Source organism: Tachypleus tridentatus, chromosome 10, assembly GCF_004210375.1.
Source record: "Tachypleus tridentatus isolate NWPU-2018 chromosome 10, ASM421037v1, whole genome shotgun sequence".
NCBI lineage: Eukaryota > Metazoa > Arthropoda > Merostomata > Xiphosura > Limulidae > Tachypleus > Tachypleus tridentatus.
This window is the reverse complement of record NC_134834.1, coordinates 23,241,130-23,257,574: the sequence shown is the minus strand read 5'-3', so window position 1 is coordinate 23,257,574 and position 16,445 is coordinate 23,241,130. Positions and strand designations below refer to the sequence as shown.

The 16,445-nt window shown below is 34.0% G+C and overlaps 2 protein-coding genes across 2 annotated transcripts in view; one reads left to right on the top strand and one right to left on the bottom strand.

Moving 5' to 3' along the window:
* LOC143228310 (O-acyltransferase like protein-like) overlaps window positions 1–16,445 on the top strand; it is a 412,295-nt gene that overhangs the window by 232,261 nt on the left and 163,589 nt on the right. The gene's annotated exons all lie outside the window — the stretch shown is intronic.
* The window catches only part of LOC143227893 (O-acyltransferase like protein-like), a 58,665-nt gene that overhangs the window by 7,994 nt on the left and 34,226 nt on the right, over window positions 1–16,445 (bottom strand). Inside the window, exons 7-11 of the mRNA XM_076459258.1 lie at window positions 16,158–16,328; window positions 12,280–12,373; window positions 7,848–7,940; window positions 6,959–7,121; window positions 5,688–5,767 (exon numbers count right to left, since the gene is read on the bottom strand). Of these exons, the coding sequence (XP_076315373.1) occupies window positions 5,688–5,767; window positions 6,959–7,121; window positions 7,848–7,940; window positions 12,280–12,373; window positions 16,158–16,328 (601 nt within the window). The remainder of the gene's footprint in view (window positions 1–5,687; window positions 5,768–6,958; window positions 7,122–7,847; window positions 7,941–12,279; window positions 12,374–16,157; window positions 16,329–16,445) is intronic.

Genomic DNA, 16,445 nt, shown 5'->3' with positions numbered 1-16,445 from the left:
GGTCTGTTGGTGTCAAGCTTAGAAGAGGTCTGTTGGTGTCAAGCTTAGAAGAGGTCTGTTGGTGTCAAATTTAGAAGAGGTCTGTTGGCGTCAAGCTTAGAAGAGGTCTGTTGGTGTCAAATTTAGAAGAGGTCTGTTGGTGTCAAGCTTAGAAGAGGTCTGTTGGTGTCAAGCTTAGAAGAGGTCTGTTGGTATCAAATTTAGAAGAGGTCTGTTGGTGTCAAATTTAGAAGAGGTCTGTTGGTGTCAAATTTAGAAGAGGTCTGTTGGTGTCAAGCTTAGAAGAGGTCTGTTGGTGTCAAGCTTAGAAGAGGTTTGTTGGTGTCAAGCTTAGAAGAGGTCTGTTGGTGTCAAATTTAGAAGAGGTCTGTTGGTGTCAAGCTTAGAAGAGGTCTGTTGGTGTCAAATTTAGAAGAGGTCTGTTGGTGTCAAGCTTAGAAGAGGTCTGTTGGTGTCAAGCTTAGAAGAGGTCTGTTGGTGTCAAGCTTAGAAGAGGTCTGTTGGTGTCAAATTTAGAAGAGGTCTCTTGGTGTCAAGCTTAGAAGAGGTCTGTTGGTGTCAAGCTTAGAATAGGTCTGTTGGTGTCAAGCTTAGAAGAGGTCTGTTGGTGTCAAATTTAGAAGAGGTCTGTTGGTGTCAAGCTTAGAAGAGGTCTGTTGGTGTCAAGCTTAGAAGAGGTCTGTTGGTGTCAAATTTAGAAGGGGTCTGTTGGTGTCAAGCTTAGAAGAGGTCTGTTGGTGTCAAGCTTAGAAGAGGTCTGTTGGTGTCAAATTTAGAAGAGGTCTGTTGGTGTCAAGCTTAGAAGAGGTCTGTTGGTGTCAAGCTTAGAAGAGGTCTGTTGGTGTCAAATTTAGAAGAGGTCTGTTGGTGTCAAATTTAGAAGAGGTCTGTTGGTGTCAAGCTTAGAAGAGGTCTGTTGGTGTCAAGCTTAGAAGAGGTCTGTTGGTGTCAAGCTTAGAAGAGGTCTGTTGGTGTCAAATTTAGAAGAGGTCTGTTGGTGTCAAATTTAGAAGAGGTCTGTTGGTGTCAAGCTTAGAAGAGGTCTGTTGGTGTCAAATTTAGAAGAGGTCTGTTGGTGTCAAGAAGAGGTCTGTTGGTTAGAAGAGGTCTGTTGGTGTCAAATTTAGAAGAGGTCTGTTGGTGTCAAATTTAGAAGAGGTCTGTTGGTGTCAAGCTTAGAAGAGGTCTGTTGGTGTCAAATTTAGAAGAGGTCTGTTGGTGTCAAATTTAGAAGAGGTCTGTTGGTGTCAAGCTAGAAGAGGTCTGTTGGTGTCAAGCTTAGAAGAGGTCTGTTGGTGTCAAATTTAGAAGAGGTCTGTTGGTGTCAAGCTTAGAAGAGGTCTGTTGGTGTCAAGCTTAGAAAAGGTCTGTTGGTGTCAAATTTAGAAGAGGTCTGTTGGTGTCAAATTTAGAAGAGGTCTGTTGGTGTCAAGCTTAGAAGAGGTCTGTTGGTGTCAAGCTTAGAAGAGGTCTGTTGGTGTCAAATTTAGAAGAGGTCTGTTGGTGTCAAGCTTAGAAGAGGTCTGTTGGTGTCAAGCTTAGAAGAGGTCTGTTGGTGTCAAATTTAGAAGAGGTCTGTTGGTGTAAAATTTAGAAAAGGTCTGTTGGTGTCAAGCTTAGAAGAGGTCTGTTGGTGTCAAATTTAGAAGAGGTCTGTTGGTGTCAAGCTTAGAAGAGGTCTGTTGGTGTCAAGCTTAGAAGAGGTCTGTTGGTGTCAAATTTAGAAGAGGTCTGTTGGTGTCAAATTTAGAAGAGGTCTGTTGGTGTCAAGCTTAGAAGAGGTCTGTTGGTGTCAAGCTTAGAAGAGGTCTGTTGGTGTCAAATTTAGAAGAGGTCTGTTGGTGTCAAATTTAGAAGAGGTCTGTTGGTGTCAAGCTTAGAAGAGGTCTGTTGGTGTCAAGCTTAGAAGAGGTCTGTTGGTGTCAAATTTAGAAGAGGTCTGTTGGTGTTGAGTTTTCTGTACATGTTTCAACTAGTTTCGCTTGTCTTTTATTATCAAAAGAAACAAAGTTGAATAACATTTTCTGCTTGAGTTGTAAACAAAATAGACCTCTGTTGGTCGTTTAAATTACGAATGAAAAAAAACGCTCTCAGCATTCAAACCATGGTTCCAAATCTTGGAATTATCATAAACGAACCGTAACCATGAAAAAAGTTTCAGAATATATCCATCACTAATTCGTTATTCTAGGTCATGGTTAACGATTTGGCAAAGGAATATTAAGAGAAAATAGGAGGCCCTATTTGAGGAGAGCATATTACGATCTTCATAAAACTAAGACGAAAGAAAGACATAAATTATTTACAATTCATCATTGTATAAAAATAATTGTTAAATTTGGTCGGTTTGCGTTTCTTTTGTTTATGATACTATTAATTCTGCACGTTGTGTGATTTTCCACATCATTTAGTCAAGCAAACTAATCTATGACAGTGACAGCATAGGTTAGTAATGATTGGTTCAGTTAATCTGTTTAATAGGAGCGAATTATTTAATGTTAAATGTTATAAAACGTGTTCACTGCAGTGTAACTTTTACATTTTGTGGATAATCAAATAACGTACTATTAAATACTTGTTATGAATCCTAACTAGGTTTAATCCATTATGAATCCTTACTAGGTTTAATCCATTATAAATTCTCACTAGATTTAATCCATTGTGAATTCTCACTAGATTTAATCCATTATGAATCCTTACTAGGTTTAATCTATTATAAATCCTTAGTGGATTTAATCCATTGTGAATTCTTACTAGGTTTAATCTATTATCAATCCTTAGTGGATTTAATCCATTATGAATCCTTACTAGGTTTAATCTATTATGAATCCTTAGTGGATTTAATCCATTGTGAATTCTTACTAGATTTAATCCATTGTGAATTCTTACTAGATTTAATCCATTGTGAATTATTAATAAGTTTAATCTATTATCAATCCTTACTAGGCTTAATCTATTATGAATCCTTAGTGGATTTAATCCATTATGAATCCTTACTAAATTTAATCCATTGTGAATCCTTAGTACATTTAATCCATTGTGAATACTTACTAGGTTTGATCTATTATGAATCCTTAGTGGATTTAATCCATTGTGAATTCTCACTAGATTTAATCCATTGTGAATTCTTACTAGGTTTAACCTATTATCAATCCTTACTAGGTTTAATCCGTTATGACTAGGTTTAATCTATTATGAATCCTTAGTGGATTTAATCCATTTTGAATTCTTACTAGGTTTAATGTATTATGAATCCTTAGTGGATTTAATCCATTATGAATCCTTACTAGGTTTAATCCATTATGACTAGGTTTAATCTATTATGAATCCTTAGTGGATTTAATCCATTTTGAATTCTTACTAGGTTTAATCTATTATGAATCCTTAGTGGATTTAATCCATTATGACTAGGTTTAATCTATTATGAATCCTTAGTGGATTTATTCCATTTTGAATTTTTACTAGGTTTAATCTATTACGAATCCTTACTAGGTTTAATCCATTGTGAATTCTTACTTGATTTAATACATTGTGAATTTTTACTAAATTTAATCTATTATCAATCCTTACTAGGTTTAATCCATTATCAATTCTTGGTGAATTTAATCCATTATGAATTCTTAGTGGATTTAATCCATTTTGATTCCTTACTATGTTTAACCATTATGAATCCTCACTAGGTTTAATTCGGAAGAGTCAACTCTCGTCCACAAAGTTTATTGTGTACTGGTACGGAAATCTGGTAGCTAATAATTTAGTCATCAACTTTGTCTTGACCAAAACCACCATCAAACACTGTGTATGGAATCAGATTATGACGATCTCGCCATCTTGTAAGCACATATTTATGACGAAAAAGTAATTTCGTGAGTTATTTAGTGCTACTTAACTTGTCATCGAGTCCGACAACCAAAGAATAAATTCTTCAAGAAGAAGAAAAAGATGTTCTTAAATCGTGATTGGTGGTTGGAAGCACGTGTCAGCTGAGAAAAGCTATCCTGAATTTATCGGTGTAGAAATAGCGACTGGCTTTTTTTAAATGTTTGCTTACTTTCGTCAGCTGATGACACAATACAGTGGAGTTTGATGCTATAATAAAGCATGTTCAAAAGATGGCACTATCAATAGATTCGCGTTTTCTCTTTAAAATTACCATCTTCTGTGTTTGTTAAACGCAGAACTACACAATGGACTATTTGCACCCGCCACGGGTATTGAAACCTGATTTCTACCTTTGTAAGTCATTGAACTTACCGTTGAGCTACTGAGGGCAGAAGGATTAGAATATTATTGGTCACTGAGTTAGGTGATGCTATATTGTACACCTGAGGAGGAGACTAAACTAGAAACAGATAAACCTAGAAACGTTTCGATTGGTAGAATATTACGAACTCTGTTTGTTTCATTCGTTTTGACCGTTTGGGATGTACATTTATATTTAATCGGAAATATACGTAATAGCATGCACACAAAGACATTTACAGAGGACTGAGTAAGTTATATTAAAACGATTCTGAAGCCTCACGAAGTCATTACAGACCACATTCTCACGTCAGATCACGTTCTTCATGACGACAATGTGTCTTTCAATGGCTCTGTAGTGTATTTTTCATTGCAATGGCCTCCGTTTTGAGGTTGTAATAATCAAAGCACACAATTTCTCCTTGTAGGGTTTCCGTAATATACCAGGAGACTGTATCCGGGGGCTTCAATGATATGTTGTATGTTTCTGTATAGAATATTAGGAATGCCCGTTTCGGTGTTAAGTGGCTTAAAATATACAATTACCTTATTTTCATACAAAGCATTTATACGTAGTTCAAAAGGTGCATTGGTCCAACAGAAAGCAGCGTTCACATTGTTTTTATGATCCATTATTTTCATCTGACATGGTATTCAGCAGTGGTTCATGATTCTGTTATAAAACGTTTGTGAACCTGACGACGACGTTGTTCGCTCCTCTATTGGTGCTTTCGCCACCCATACCAGCCGTTTTTAAATATATAAGTTTCGCAACATGTCACTTGCCACTTTTTGATTAGTTTTTAAAAGAATGACTAAGATAAGGTAGTACGACCTTTATTACAATTGTTAAGGTGCACGTACGCTCTGAGTGCCACTATGTGCCTCCATTTTACCTTAGCTAATATTTTCTATAGTTCGTTTTCCTTTCAAAAACCATATATTGCTCATCATGGCTATGATAAGAATTGTTGCAATGTTCTTTCTGGATGGTCCTCATGTTCCAATTAACCCATATTCATTTTTATAATGCCGTGTGAGTACAACCGATATTTCTACTTTTCTCATCTGATTATATCATTGTGGTTTGAGTGCTCGAATATTGTGTGTGTGTGTGTTTTTCCTTATAGCAAAGCCACATCAACCTATCTGCGGAGTCCACTTAGGGGAATCGAACCCCTGATTTTAGAGTTGTAAATCCGTAGACTTAGCGCCGTAACAGCGGGGGACTTAAAAAAATAATTAGCTTACGTTAACATCGCATTACCTTCGAAACGTCAAGCAATATCAAAATGTAGTTGTTATACATTTGGCTCCACCGAGTCTTTGTTCTAGCTATGACTGTCACGTGACTTGTTCATTTGCACGTTCATTGTAATATAACGTTCTCAAACCTCTGTACGTATGTATATATCTGCCTGAGTGGTGTCCAGTTTCTAGCTTACCTCAACATCGGGACGAATACCATTAGAGATGAGACATGAAAGATGAAATCACACGATATGTACCACGTCTGTCCAAGACACTGAAATTACAAGAGAAATAGTTTAATTAGGCTTAGGTAAACCAGAAAAAAAATGCGATTTCGTGTTCAGCACATGCATATAGGATCTTATTTTAAGAGGATTAATATAACACGATGTACACTTTTAACGGTTGGGTCTTCTTCAACTGACCACATAAAGAGCAACTTCTACAATGAACTGCAACAGGTCTACTCTTCCTGGTTTTGTTTGATGACAAGATGAAAGAGAGAGTTTAAAGTTCACGGCTTTCCACGTGGAAACATCAAGAAGTGGAGGTATATGTATTTTAAGCATTGCTGGTATAGCTGGTAAGGTAATACACACACAAACATTTTGCTCTACGAAATTCGTGATCTATGGAATAGGCCCACAACGGTGTTGTTGCTTTCTCAGTGCAAAGATACACAATGGGCTTTTTGCTCTCTGCAAAAAAGATTAACAGGAATTCCTATGATGGTAGACAAACACTAAACCTCACCTTAGGACTAGCTGAGTTAAGTCCCATGTAGGACTATGTCGTAATATTACAAATTTTAAAAATAAAAATCTGTATATATATATATATATATATACATATGTGTGTGTGTATGTCAATATATAAACACAATATATATACATAAATTATTTGAACTCCGGATAATTTAAATTTTTGTTCATGTGAACCTGACGGTTCGTTATAGGTCGGTTCATGCTAGTTACATTCAATTACAAAGTAAGTTATATTTGCTATAAAATGTGTCCTCCCAGCTGTTTTATGTTTGTAAGGTTTTGTTTAAGAACATAAGACTAAAGGCTTGGAACAAGGAAGCGCCCCATATTTTATAAAAATTATCCTTTCTTGTGCTAAGAAATATTGAGCTCATTACATTGAGATTAGATGAAGACTTCTGTTTCAAGACAATCACGGCTTATTAATTGTTTTCTTTAAATAGCCCCCTAAGTTCAGCCTTTATTGTTTCTGCAAGTTTAGTATTCACTGGTTATTTAGGTTCATTCTTTACTGGCTCTGCAGGTTTAAAAATGTACAAAGAAACCATAAAAGCAAATCAGTTTTAAAGAACGGATGTGTGTACGATTTTACGTGCTAATACAAGAGAAACTGAAGGGTCAAATTTATATACACATAATTCAGATACAATACGTGATGACACATATGATATGTTATCAACGTACGAATCAAATATTCTCACCTGTTCAGGTTTGTACAAAGAGTTGATGTATAGAAGATTCCGCCACCAGGTGGAGTAGCAACCTTCAACATACGGCACAACGATATTTGACCAGTTTGGTCCCGAGCCGAAAAAAGGCAGAAGAAATACGAAACACAAAACAAGGACGACAGGTGGAGTAAGTCTTCAGTAAAAAATTAAATATATTTTATTCGTAAAAAAAATTCGAAACTTGAAATTCAATCAACAAAACCATCATGACTTTATGCTATCAATATTCTAAATCCAATAAACCTAACACTTATACAGTTGTGTCCCTCTCAAAATTGTATGGAAAGATTCACCATGTTGTTTGTGACGAAATAAAAACATATTTTTAAAAGCTCCTGTAACCTATAACAACACAATCAAAGTGTAGCCAGAAATTTTTAAAATTCAATTTACATCTACAATATTCGTAAACCAATAAAACTGTTCTTTGAAATCCAGCACTTATGGTCTTATACCATTTATAACCTCTTGTGTCTCCATCTGGAGTGATTAACTGTATTTATTTGTAGGTATCTAAAAACACGCTATTTTCAAATGCTTCACTAACCTATAATAAAACAATGAAAACTATTTAAAATAAGTTTAGAAATTCAATTGAACATCTATACATTAGTTTAAGTATTAACAAATTACTTAACTTTTAATGTTAGAAATTCAGGTAGAGAAATGTGACGTAAAGCTTTAGCATTTTTAATAAGTTGCTTTATTAAAAAATGTGAAACCAAAATCAACATGCACATTTTCACTAACACGTTTAACTAATAACATTCAAGAAAATCGTAGTTGATTCGAAATGTTATTATTATTTTCATTGTTTCAGTGAATTACAATTACCGGAAATAGTTATTCTCTAACTTACCTAAAATATCTGAGAAAAATGAATTTCGAAATTACGAAATTCCTTGCTTTCCCATCAGTATGCACCCACACATAATACATAGTAAGAAACCCCCTGGAAAGAAACGTTATGAAGTTTAATTATACGAGAAATTTAGTAATTAAAAACAACTTTGTTGAAACTAACGATAAAACTATTCTACTATACTGATCATAGAATCAAAGTTAAGAATGTTATTACTGGGTACATCATATTCAACTATAGTGATCGTAGAATCAAAGTTAAGAATGTTATTACAGAGTCCATCATATTCTACTATACTGATCATAGAATCAAAGTTAAGAATGTTATTACAGAGTCCATCAGATTCTACTATACTGCTCATAGAATTAAAGTTAAGAATGTTATTACAGAGTCCATCAGATTCTACTATACTGATCATAGAATCAAATTTAAGAATGTTATTACAAAGTCCATCATATTCTACTATACTGATCATAGAATCAAAGTTAAGAATGTTATTACAGAGTCCATCAGATTCTACTATACCGCTCAAAGAATCAAAGTTAAGAATGTTATTACAGAGTCCATCAGATTCTACTATACTGATCATAGAATTAAAGTTAAGAATGTTATTACAGAGTCCATCATATTCTACTATACTGATCATAGAATCAAAGTTAAGAATGTTATTACAGAGTCCATCAGATTCTACTATACTGATCATAGAATCAAAGTTAAGAATGTTATTACAGAGTCCATCATATTCTACTATACTGATCATAGAATCAAAGTTAAGAATGTTATTACAGAGTCCATCAGATTCTACTATACCGCTCAAAGAATCAAAGTTAAGAATGTTATTACACAGTCCATCAGATTCTACTATACTGATCATAGAATTAAAGTTAAGAATGTTATTACAAAGTCCACCATATTCTACTATACTGATCATAGAATCAAAGTTAAGAATGTTATTACAGAGTCCATCAGATTCTACTATACTAATCATAGAATCAAAGTTAAGAATGCTATTACAGAGTCCATCAGATTCTACTATACTGATCATAGAATCAAAGTTAAGAATGTTATTACAGAGTCCATCATATTCTACTATACTGATCGTAGAATTAAAGTTAAGAATGTTATTACAGAGTCCATCAGATTCTACTATACTGATCATAGAATTAAAGTTAAGAATGTTATTACAGAGTCCATCATATTCTACTATACTGATCATAGAATCAAAGTTAAGAATGTTATTACAGAGTCCATCAGATTCTACTATACTGATCACAGAATTAAAGTTAAGAATGTTATTACAGAGTCCATCAGATTCTACTATACTGATCATAGAATCAAAGTTAAGAATGTTATTATAGAGTCCATCAGATTCTACTATACCGCTCACAGAATCAAAGTTAAGAATGTTATCACAGAGTCCATCAGACTCTATTATACTGATCATAGAATCAAAGTTAAGAATGTTATTACAGAGTCCATCAGACTCTACTATACTGATCATAGAATCAAAGTTAAGAATGTTATTACAGAGTCCATCAGATTTTACTATACTGCTCACAGAATCAAAGTTAAGAATGTTATTACAGAGTCCATCATATTCTACTATACTGATCATAGAATTAAAGTTAAGAATGTTATTACAGAGTCCATCAGATTCTACTATACTGATCATAGAATTAAAGTTAAGAATGTTATTACAGAGTCCATCAGATTCTACTATACTGATCATAGAATCAAAGTTAAGAATGTTATTATAGAGTCCATCAGATTCTACTATACCGCTCATAGAATCAAAGTTAAGAATGTTATTACAGAGTCCATCAGACTCTATTATACTGATCATAGAATCAAAGTTAAGAATGTTATTACAGAGTCCATCAGACTCTACTATACTGATCATAGAATCAAAGTTAAGAATGTTATTACACAGTCCATCAGATTCTACTATACTGATCATAGAATTAAAGTTAAGAATGTTATTACAGAGTCCACCATATTCTACTATACTGATCATAGAATCAAAGTTAAGAATGTTATTACAGAGTCCATCAGATTCTACTATACTGATCATAGAATCAAAGTTAAGAATGTTATTACAGAGTCCATCAGATTCTACTATACTGATCATAGAATCAAAGTTAAGAATGTTATTACAGAGTCCATCATATTCTACTATACTGATCATAGAATTAAAGTTAAGAATGTTATTACAGAGTCCATCAGATTCTACTATACTGATCATAGAATTAAAGTTAAGAATGTTATTACAGAGTCCATCATATTCTACTATACTGATCATAGAATCAAAGTTAAGAATGTTATTACAGAGTCCATCAGATTCTACTATACTGATCACAGAATTAAAGTTAAGAATGTTATTACAGAGTCCATCAGATTCTACTATACTGATCATAGAATCAAAGTTAAGAATGTTATTATAGAGTCCATCAGATTCTACTATACCGCTCATAGAATCAAAGTTAAGAATGTTATTACAGAGTCCATCAGACTCTACTATACTGATCATAGAATCAAAGTTAAGAATGTTATTACAGAGTCCATCATATTCTACTATACTGATCATAGAATCAAAGTTAAGAATGTTATTACAGAGTCCATCAGATTCTACTATACCGCTCAAAGAATCAAAGTTAAGAATGTTATTACACAGTCCATCAGATTCTACTATACTGATCATAGAATTAAAGTTAAGAATGTTATTACAGAGTCCACCATATTCTACTATACTGATCATAGAATCAAAGTTAAGAATGTTATTACAGAGTCCATCAGATTCTACTATACTGATCATAGAATCAAAGTTAAGAATGTTATTACAGAGTCCATCAGACTATACTATACTGCTCATAGAATCAAAGTTAAGAATATTATTACAGAGTCCATCATATTCTACTATACTGCTCACAGAATCAAAGTTAAGAATATTATTACAGAGTCCATCATATTCTACTATACTGCTCACAGAATCAAAGTTAAGAATGTTATTACAGAGTCCATCAGACTCTACTATACTGATCACAGAATCAAAGTTAAGAATGTTATTACAGAGTCCACCATATTCTACTATACTGATCATAGAATCAAAGTTAAGAATGTTATTACAGAGTCCATCAGATTCTACTATACTGATCATAGAATCAAAGTTAAGAATGTTATTACAGAGTCCATCAGACTCTACTATACTGATCACAGAATCAAAGTTAAGAATGTTATTACAGAGTCCACCATATTCTACTATACTGATCATAGAATCAAAGTTAAGAATGTTATTACAGAGTCCATCAGATTCTACTATACTGATCATAGAATCAAAGTTAAGAATGTTATTACAGAGTCCACCATATTCTACTATACTGATCATAGAATCAAAGTTAAGAATGTTATTACAGAGTCCATCAGATTCTACTATACTGATCATAGAATCAAAGTTAAGAATGTTATTACAGAGTCCATCAGACTCTACTATACTGATCATAGAATCAAAGTTAAGAATGTTATTACAGAGTCCATCATATTCTACTATACTGCTCATAGAATCAAAGTTAAGAATATTATTACAGAGTCCATCATATTATACTATACTGCTCACAGAATCAAAGTTAAGAATGTTATTACAGAGTCCATCAGATTCTACTATACTGATCATAGAATTAAAGTTAAGAATGTTACTACAGAGTCCATCAGACTATACTATACTGATCATAGAATCAAAGTTAAGAATGTTACTACAGAGTCCATCAGACTATACTATACTGCTCATAGAATCAAAGTTAAGAATATTATTACACAGTCCATCAGATTCTACCATACTGCTCATAGAATCAAAGTTAAGTCACCACAAAGTTTATTAGTTTGTCCTGCAGTTCTTACACAAACTAATAAAAAAGAATTATTTCATAATCTATTAGGTTGTAGTGAAGTTCTTGTTAAAATGTTACCATAGAGATGATAAAGTTATTCTTTAACCTTCGTGTTATTAGTATTTAAGTACGTTACTACAGTAACTAAAAGTTTCACCTCTAGTCCATGTTACATTCTATTCTTTAAAACACAACTACTACAAACTGGTATTCTATAGTAACTCTTATATAACTAAAGGATTTTCTTTATCCGGTGAGAAATATTTTATTAAAATACAAACAAACTGAACACGTCAGTGTTTTCTACTGTAGTTTCTTCTTGTTAACACTGTGTATCTATTTACACTTACCACTTTGTAACCGTTAAAAACCTGAAATATAGTGTTGCTACATTCTATTATTTCGTATATTACATTTACAAAGGTATAATTTTCACACAGGTTAAAATAAACACAGTCATGTCAACATAAAAGAACTACAGCACGTCACGTATGGACACAGACTTGTTCTACACTTATTATTATTAAAAACTAACATAAACAACTTACGTTATACAGAAGAATGTATCTACACTCAAACTGGCCTGAAACACAAACTGCTTGTCAATGTCTCCCACTTGTTCCTTTGTGTGAAACAGACCACCTGACAAAGAGTTCCTCAGTTAGTAATGAAATGTGTTCACGGTAACATAGTTTTAGTTTGTTATATACAGCTGTATAATTGTACAGACCGTGATTGTTTTCATTAGAAATACAGTATCTTACATAAAAGTATTTATTATGTAACCTGCGATAATTATCAATCTGAAGTAAAACACGTGGTCGTTAGTAAAAATAGGCTTAAATCGTTAAATATTGATGGTTGGATGCTACGTGTTATAGCAACTAATTAATATAGTTTGTTGTTATTGAATTTGTTCTTGAAAATATCCAGAGAAACATCATATCAGTATGCTATAAACAGAATTAGTGTAATACATATTATTGGCAAATACTGTAAAATAGTTTGAACATTGTGAAATCTTTAGAAATTTTTAACACCAATTAATTATTTGACAAGAAGATAAATATGTTTAATTATCTCATTCAAAACGAATAAATTAAATAACACTCAGTTGATAATCTGTCCTGTTTGTTTGCGAAACAGACAAATGAAACGAATAATTTCAATTCTTAAAAACTGTTTTTTGTTTGTTTGTTTGTTTGGAATTTCGCACAAAGCTACTCGAGGGCTATCTGACCTAGCCGTCCCTAATTTAGCAGCTAGTCATCACCACTCACCGCCAACTCTTGGGCTACTCTTTTGCCAACGAATAGTGGGATTGACCGTAACATTATAACGCCCCCACGGCTGGGAGGGCGAGCATGTTTGTCGCGACTCGGGCGCGAACTCGCGACCCTCAGATTACGAAGCGCACGGCTTATTGCGCTAGGCCATGCCGGGCCCTCTTAAAAACTGTTTACGAAGTTTACGCTACAGAAACTTATACATAGTTTTATTCTGAACAGTCTACAATAAAGGTTTTTTGTTTTTTTGTTTTGAATTTCGCTTAAAGCTACTCGAGGGCTAGCTGCGCTAGCCGTCCCTAATTTAGCAGTGTAAGACTAGAGGCAGCTAGTCATCACCACCCACCGCCAACTCTTGAACTACTCTTTTACCAATGAATAGTTGGCTTGACCTTAACATTATAACGTCTCCACGGCTGAAAGAGCGAGCATGTTTGGTGTGACGCGAATTCGAACCCGAGACCTTCAGATTACGACTAACCACCTGGTCATGCCGAGCCTTTCTTGATAAGACATATTACTTATTATCTCTTCACATGATTCCGAGTTGGGGTCTGCTGATTTAACATTAAAAGAATACGCCCTTGTTAATTTAACAATAAAAGAATGGAGAACTGTTCATTTAACAATAGAAGAATGAAAAAAATATTGGTTTAGCACTAGAAGAGTGAAGAACTGTTGATTTAATAGTGACAGAGTGAATAAATGTTGATTTAACAATAACAGAGAGGAAAAATGTCGATTTAACAATGAAAGAGTGGGGAACTGTTGATTTAACAATGAAAGACTGAAGAAATGTTGATTTAATAATGAAAGACTGAAGAAATGTTGATTTAATAATGACAGAGTGAAGAAAGAAATGAGGATTTAACAATGAAAGAGTGAAGAAATGTTTTATTTAACAATGATAGAGTGGATAACTGTTGATTTAACAATAACAGAGAAGAGAAATGTCGATTTAACAATGAAAGAGTGAAAAGCTCTTGAATTATGAATGAAAAGAACATTACCGTTTAAAACGATGTGAGAAAATGTTACTGTTTCGACTTTCTCTTAATGTGTATTTTCTATCGTTACCTACTGGTTCTGAAATCTTTTAAAATTTCAGTTTTTTAATTTTTATTTAAATTGTTTTTATTTATTCAATCAATAGGTATTAATCGATACATTGGAATTTTCACACAATTCACTTGATTTGAGCCGTGATTTTTCTTATATTATATTTCTTAGTAGATTTAGTTTACTGAAATATAAAACCAGACGATTCCTACGTTTTAACTGAATTTTCCAGAATGTATTGCAATCGGACCTTAAAATACAATTTCCATAAAGCCTGTTGCCTGAGAAACAAAGACTAGAACGTTAGGCCTTAAACACCGAATGAAAAACACAATATATTATTGTTCAAGTTGATAACATAAAATTTCTTTACATTCTAAGCCTTTTGAGAACATGACGCAGACCAATAATTTTCAAGTAATACCAGAGTTGGACCAATTAATTTCAAGTAATGCCTGATTTAAACCAATGACTTTCAAGATGAGTACAATTTTGAAACACAAATAGCTTCACCTATTGTAAATCTTCGGTCTCTGAATCAAACCATTAGTTACTTTTGTAGTTTTAGAAATGATGCTATTAGCCAATGGCATGACAATATGATTAGCAGTCAAACAAACCTATACACAAATACATCGAATTTAAATTTTTTGTTTGTTTGTTTTAAATTTCGCACAAAGCTACTCGAGGGCTATCTGTGCTAGCCGTCCCTAATTTAGTAGTATAAGACCAGAGGGAAAGCAGCTAGTCATCACCACCCACCGCCAACTCTTGGGCTACTCTTTTACCAACGAATAGTGGGATTGACCGTCACATTATAACGCCCCCACGGCTGAAAGGGCGATCATGTTTGGCGAGACGGGGATGCGAACCCGAGACTTTCAGATTACGAGTCGCACGCTTTAACACGCTTGGCCATGCCGGGCCTTGAATTTAGAAACACCATCTGGTGGTTATGTACACACGAATGGTGTTAGCAAACTATAACGTTTGAAAAAGTTCTTTACATCTACATAAGTCACCACCACCCACCGCCAACTCTTAGGCTGTTCTTTTACCAACGAATAGTGAAATTGACCATAACATTATAACGCCCCCCACTGCTCAAAGGGCGAGCATGTTCGATGTGACGGGGATTCGAACCTGCGACCCTCGAATTACGAGTAGAGTGCCTTAAACACCTGGCCATGCCAGGCCGCGATGACCAACGATTATTCAAAAACCAGACGAATTACCTACTCTCTGTATAGGTATCGAAATCACATGCAATAAGGTTTTAAAAACTCATTTATTTTATGAACATTTAAAAAAAATAAAATCAATTTTCATAATGTTCTAATTTTTATTTACGCTTATGATTTTCAAAGACAAAACTTTCACAACCTAAATCAGAGCTTCGTGATACATCACATTGAAAATCCATAGTAATAACTACCAAATGTAATGAGTATTTGCAAATTTGAGCGCGCTGAGACGAAACCACTCGGGTTATTATAAGGTAGTCGCCGAGAATTCCGATTAGGAAAATTTAGTGAAGTTGCGTCAACGTATTTCTTTGACAACCAAGCAAAACGTAATTGTTAAATTTAAACAGTTATTATGCGCGAGTAATACCACGTGTTGGGAGCACGTGTAACTGATTCGAAATTATTACTCATCATGATCTCTACCGACCCACCCTCAAATCTAATCGAACTATTATGTACCCAATGTTGTTGACGTGACATATTTAGAGATAGATTTTATCACACCCCCCCCTCTAGTTTCTTCTAAGGATCGTAGAGGTGACCATACCAGGTTTAGTGGACAGTGGTCAAACAATGAGCGGGGAGTTAGCGGACAAACATACAACATATTTTACTTGTGTGTATATATATATATAGATTGTGTGCAAAAATATCAGGAATAGGATTCCATGTGAAGTATTCTTACGCTACTAAATTAGGGACGGCTAGCGCAGATGGCCCTCGTGTAGCCTTACGCAAAGTTAAAAAGAAAACAACCGCTTCCGACAGTCACGCGAAATGCTGCCTGAATTATTATGAAAATTTAAATAATAATAAAAAAGCTACAATACTTACCCATCATGCCAATATCAAAGTCGCTGAGTGTATGAGCCAGAATGATCCAGTTTATGGTTATAAACCGAATTGCACAAATAGCTTTCATTGTGTGTTGTGAGGATTTAGTAGAGAATAACTTTAACGTGTTGGTATAGAGAGAAAAACAGAGAAGAAGTTCCACAGCGAAACCTGATATAACAACAAAACAACAGTGAACTTAAGTAAGTTAAAAATATCTAACACTGTATGTAGCTATAGATAATTGACCAACTATGTGTGGAGTGTTGAATGTTCTGATGGAAGAAA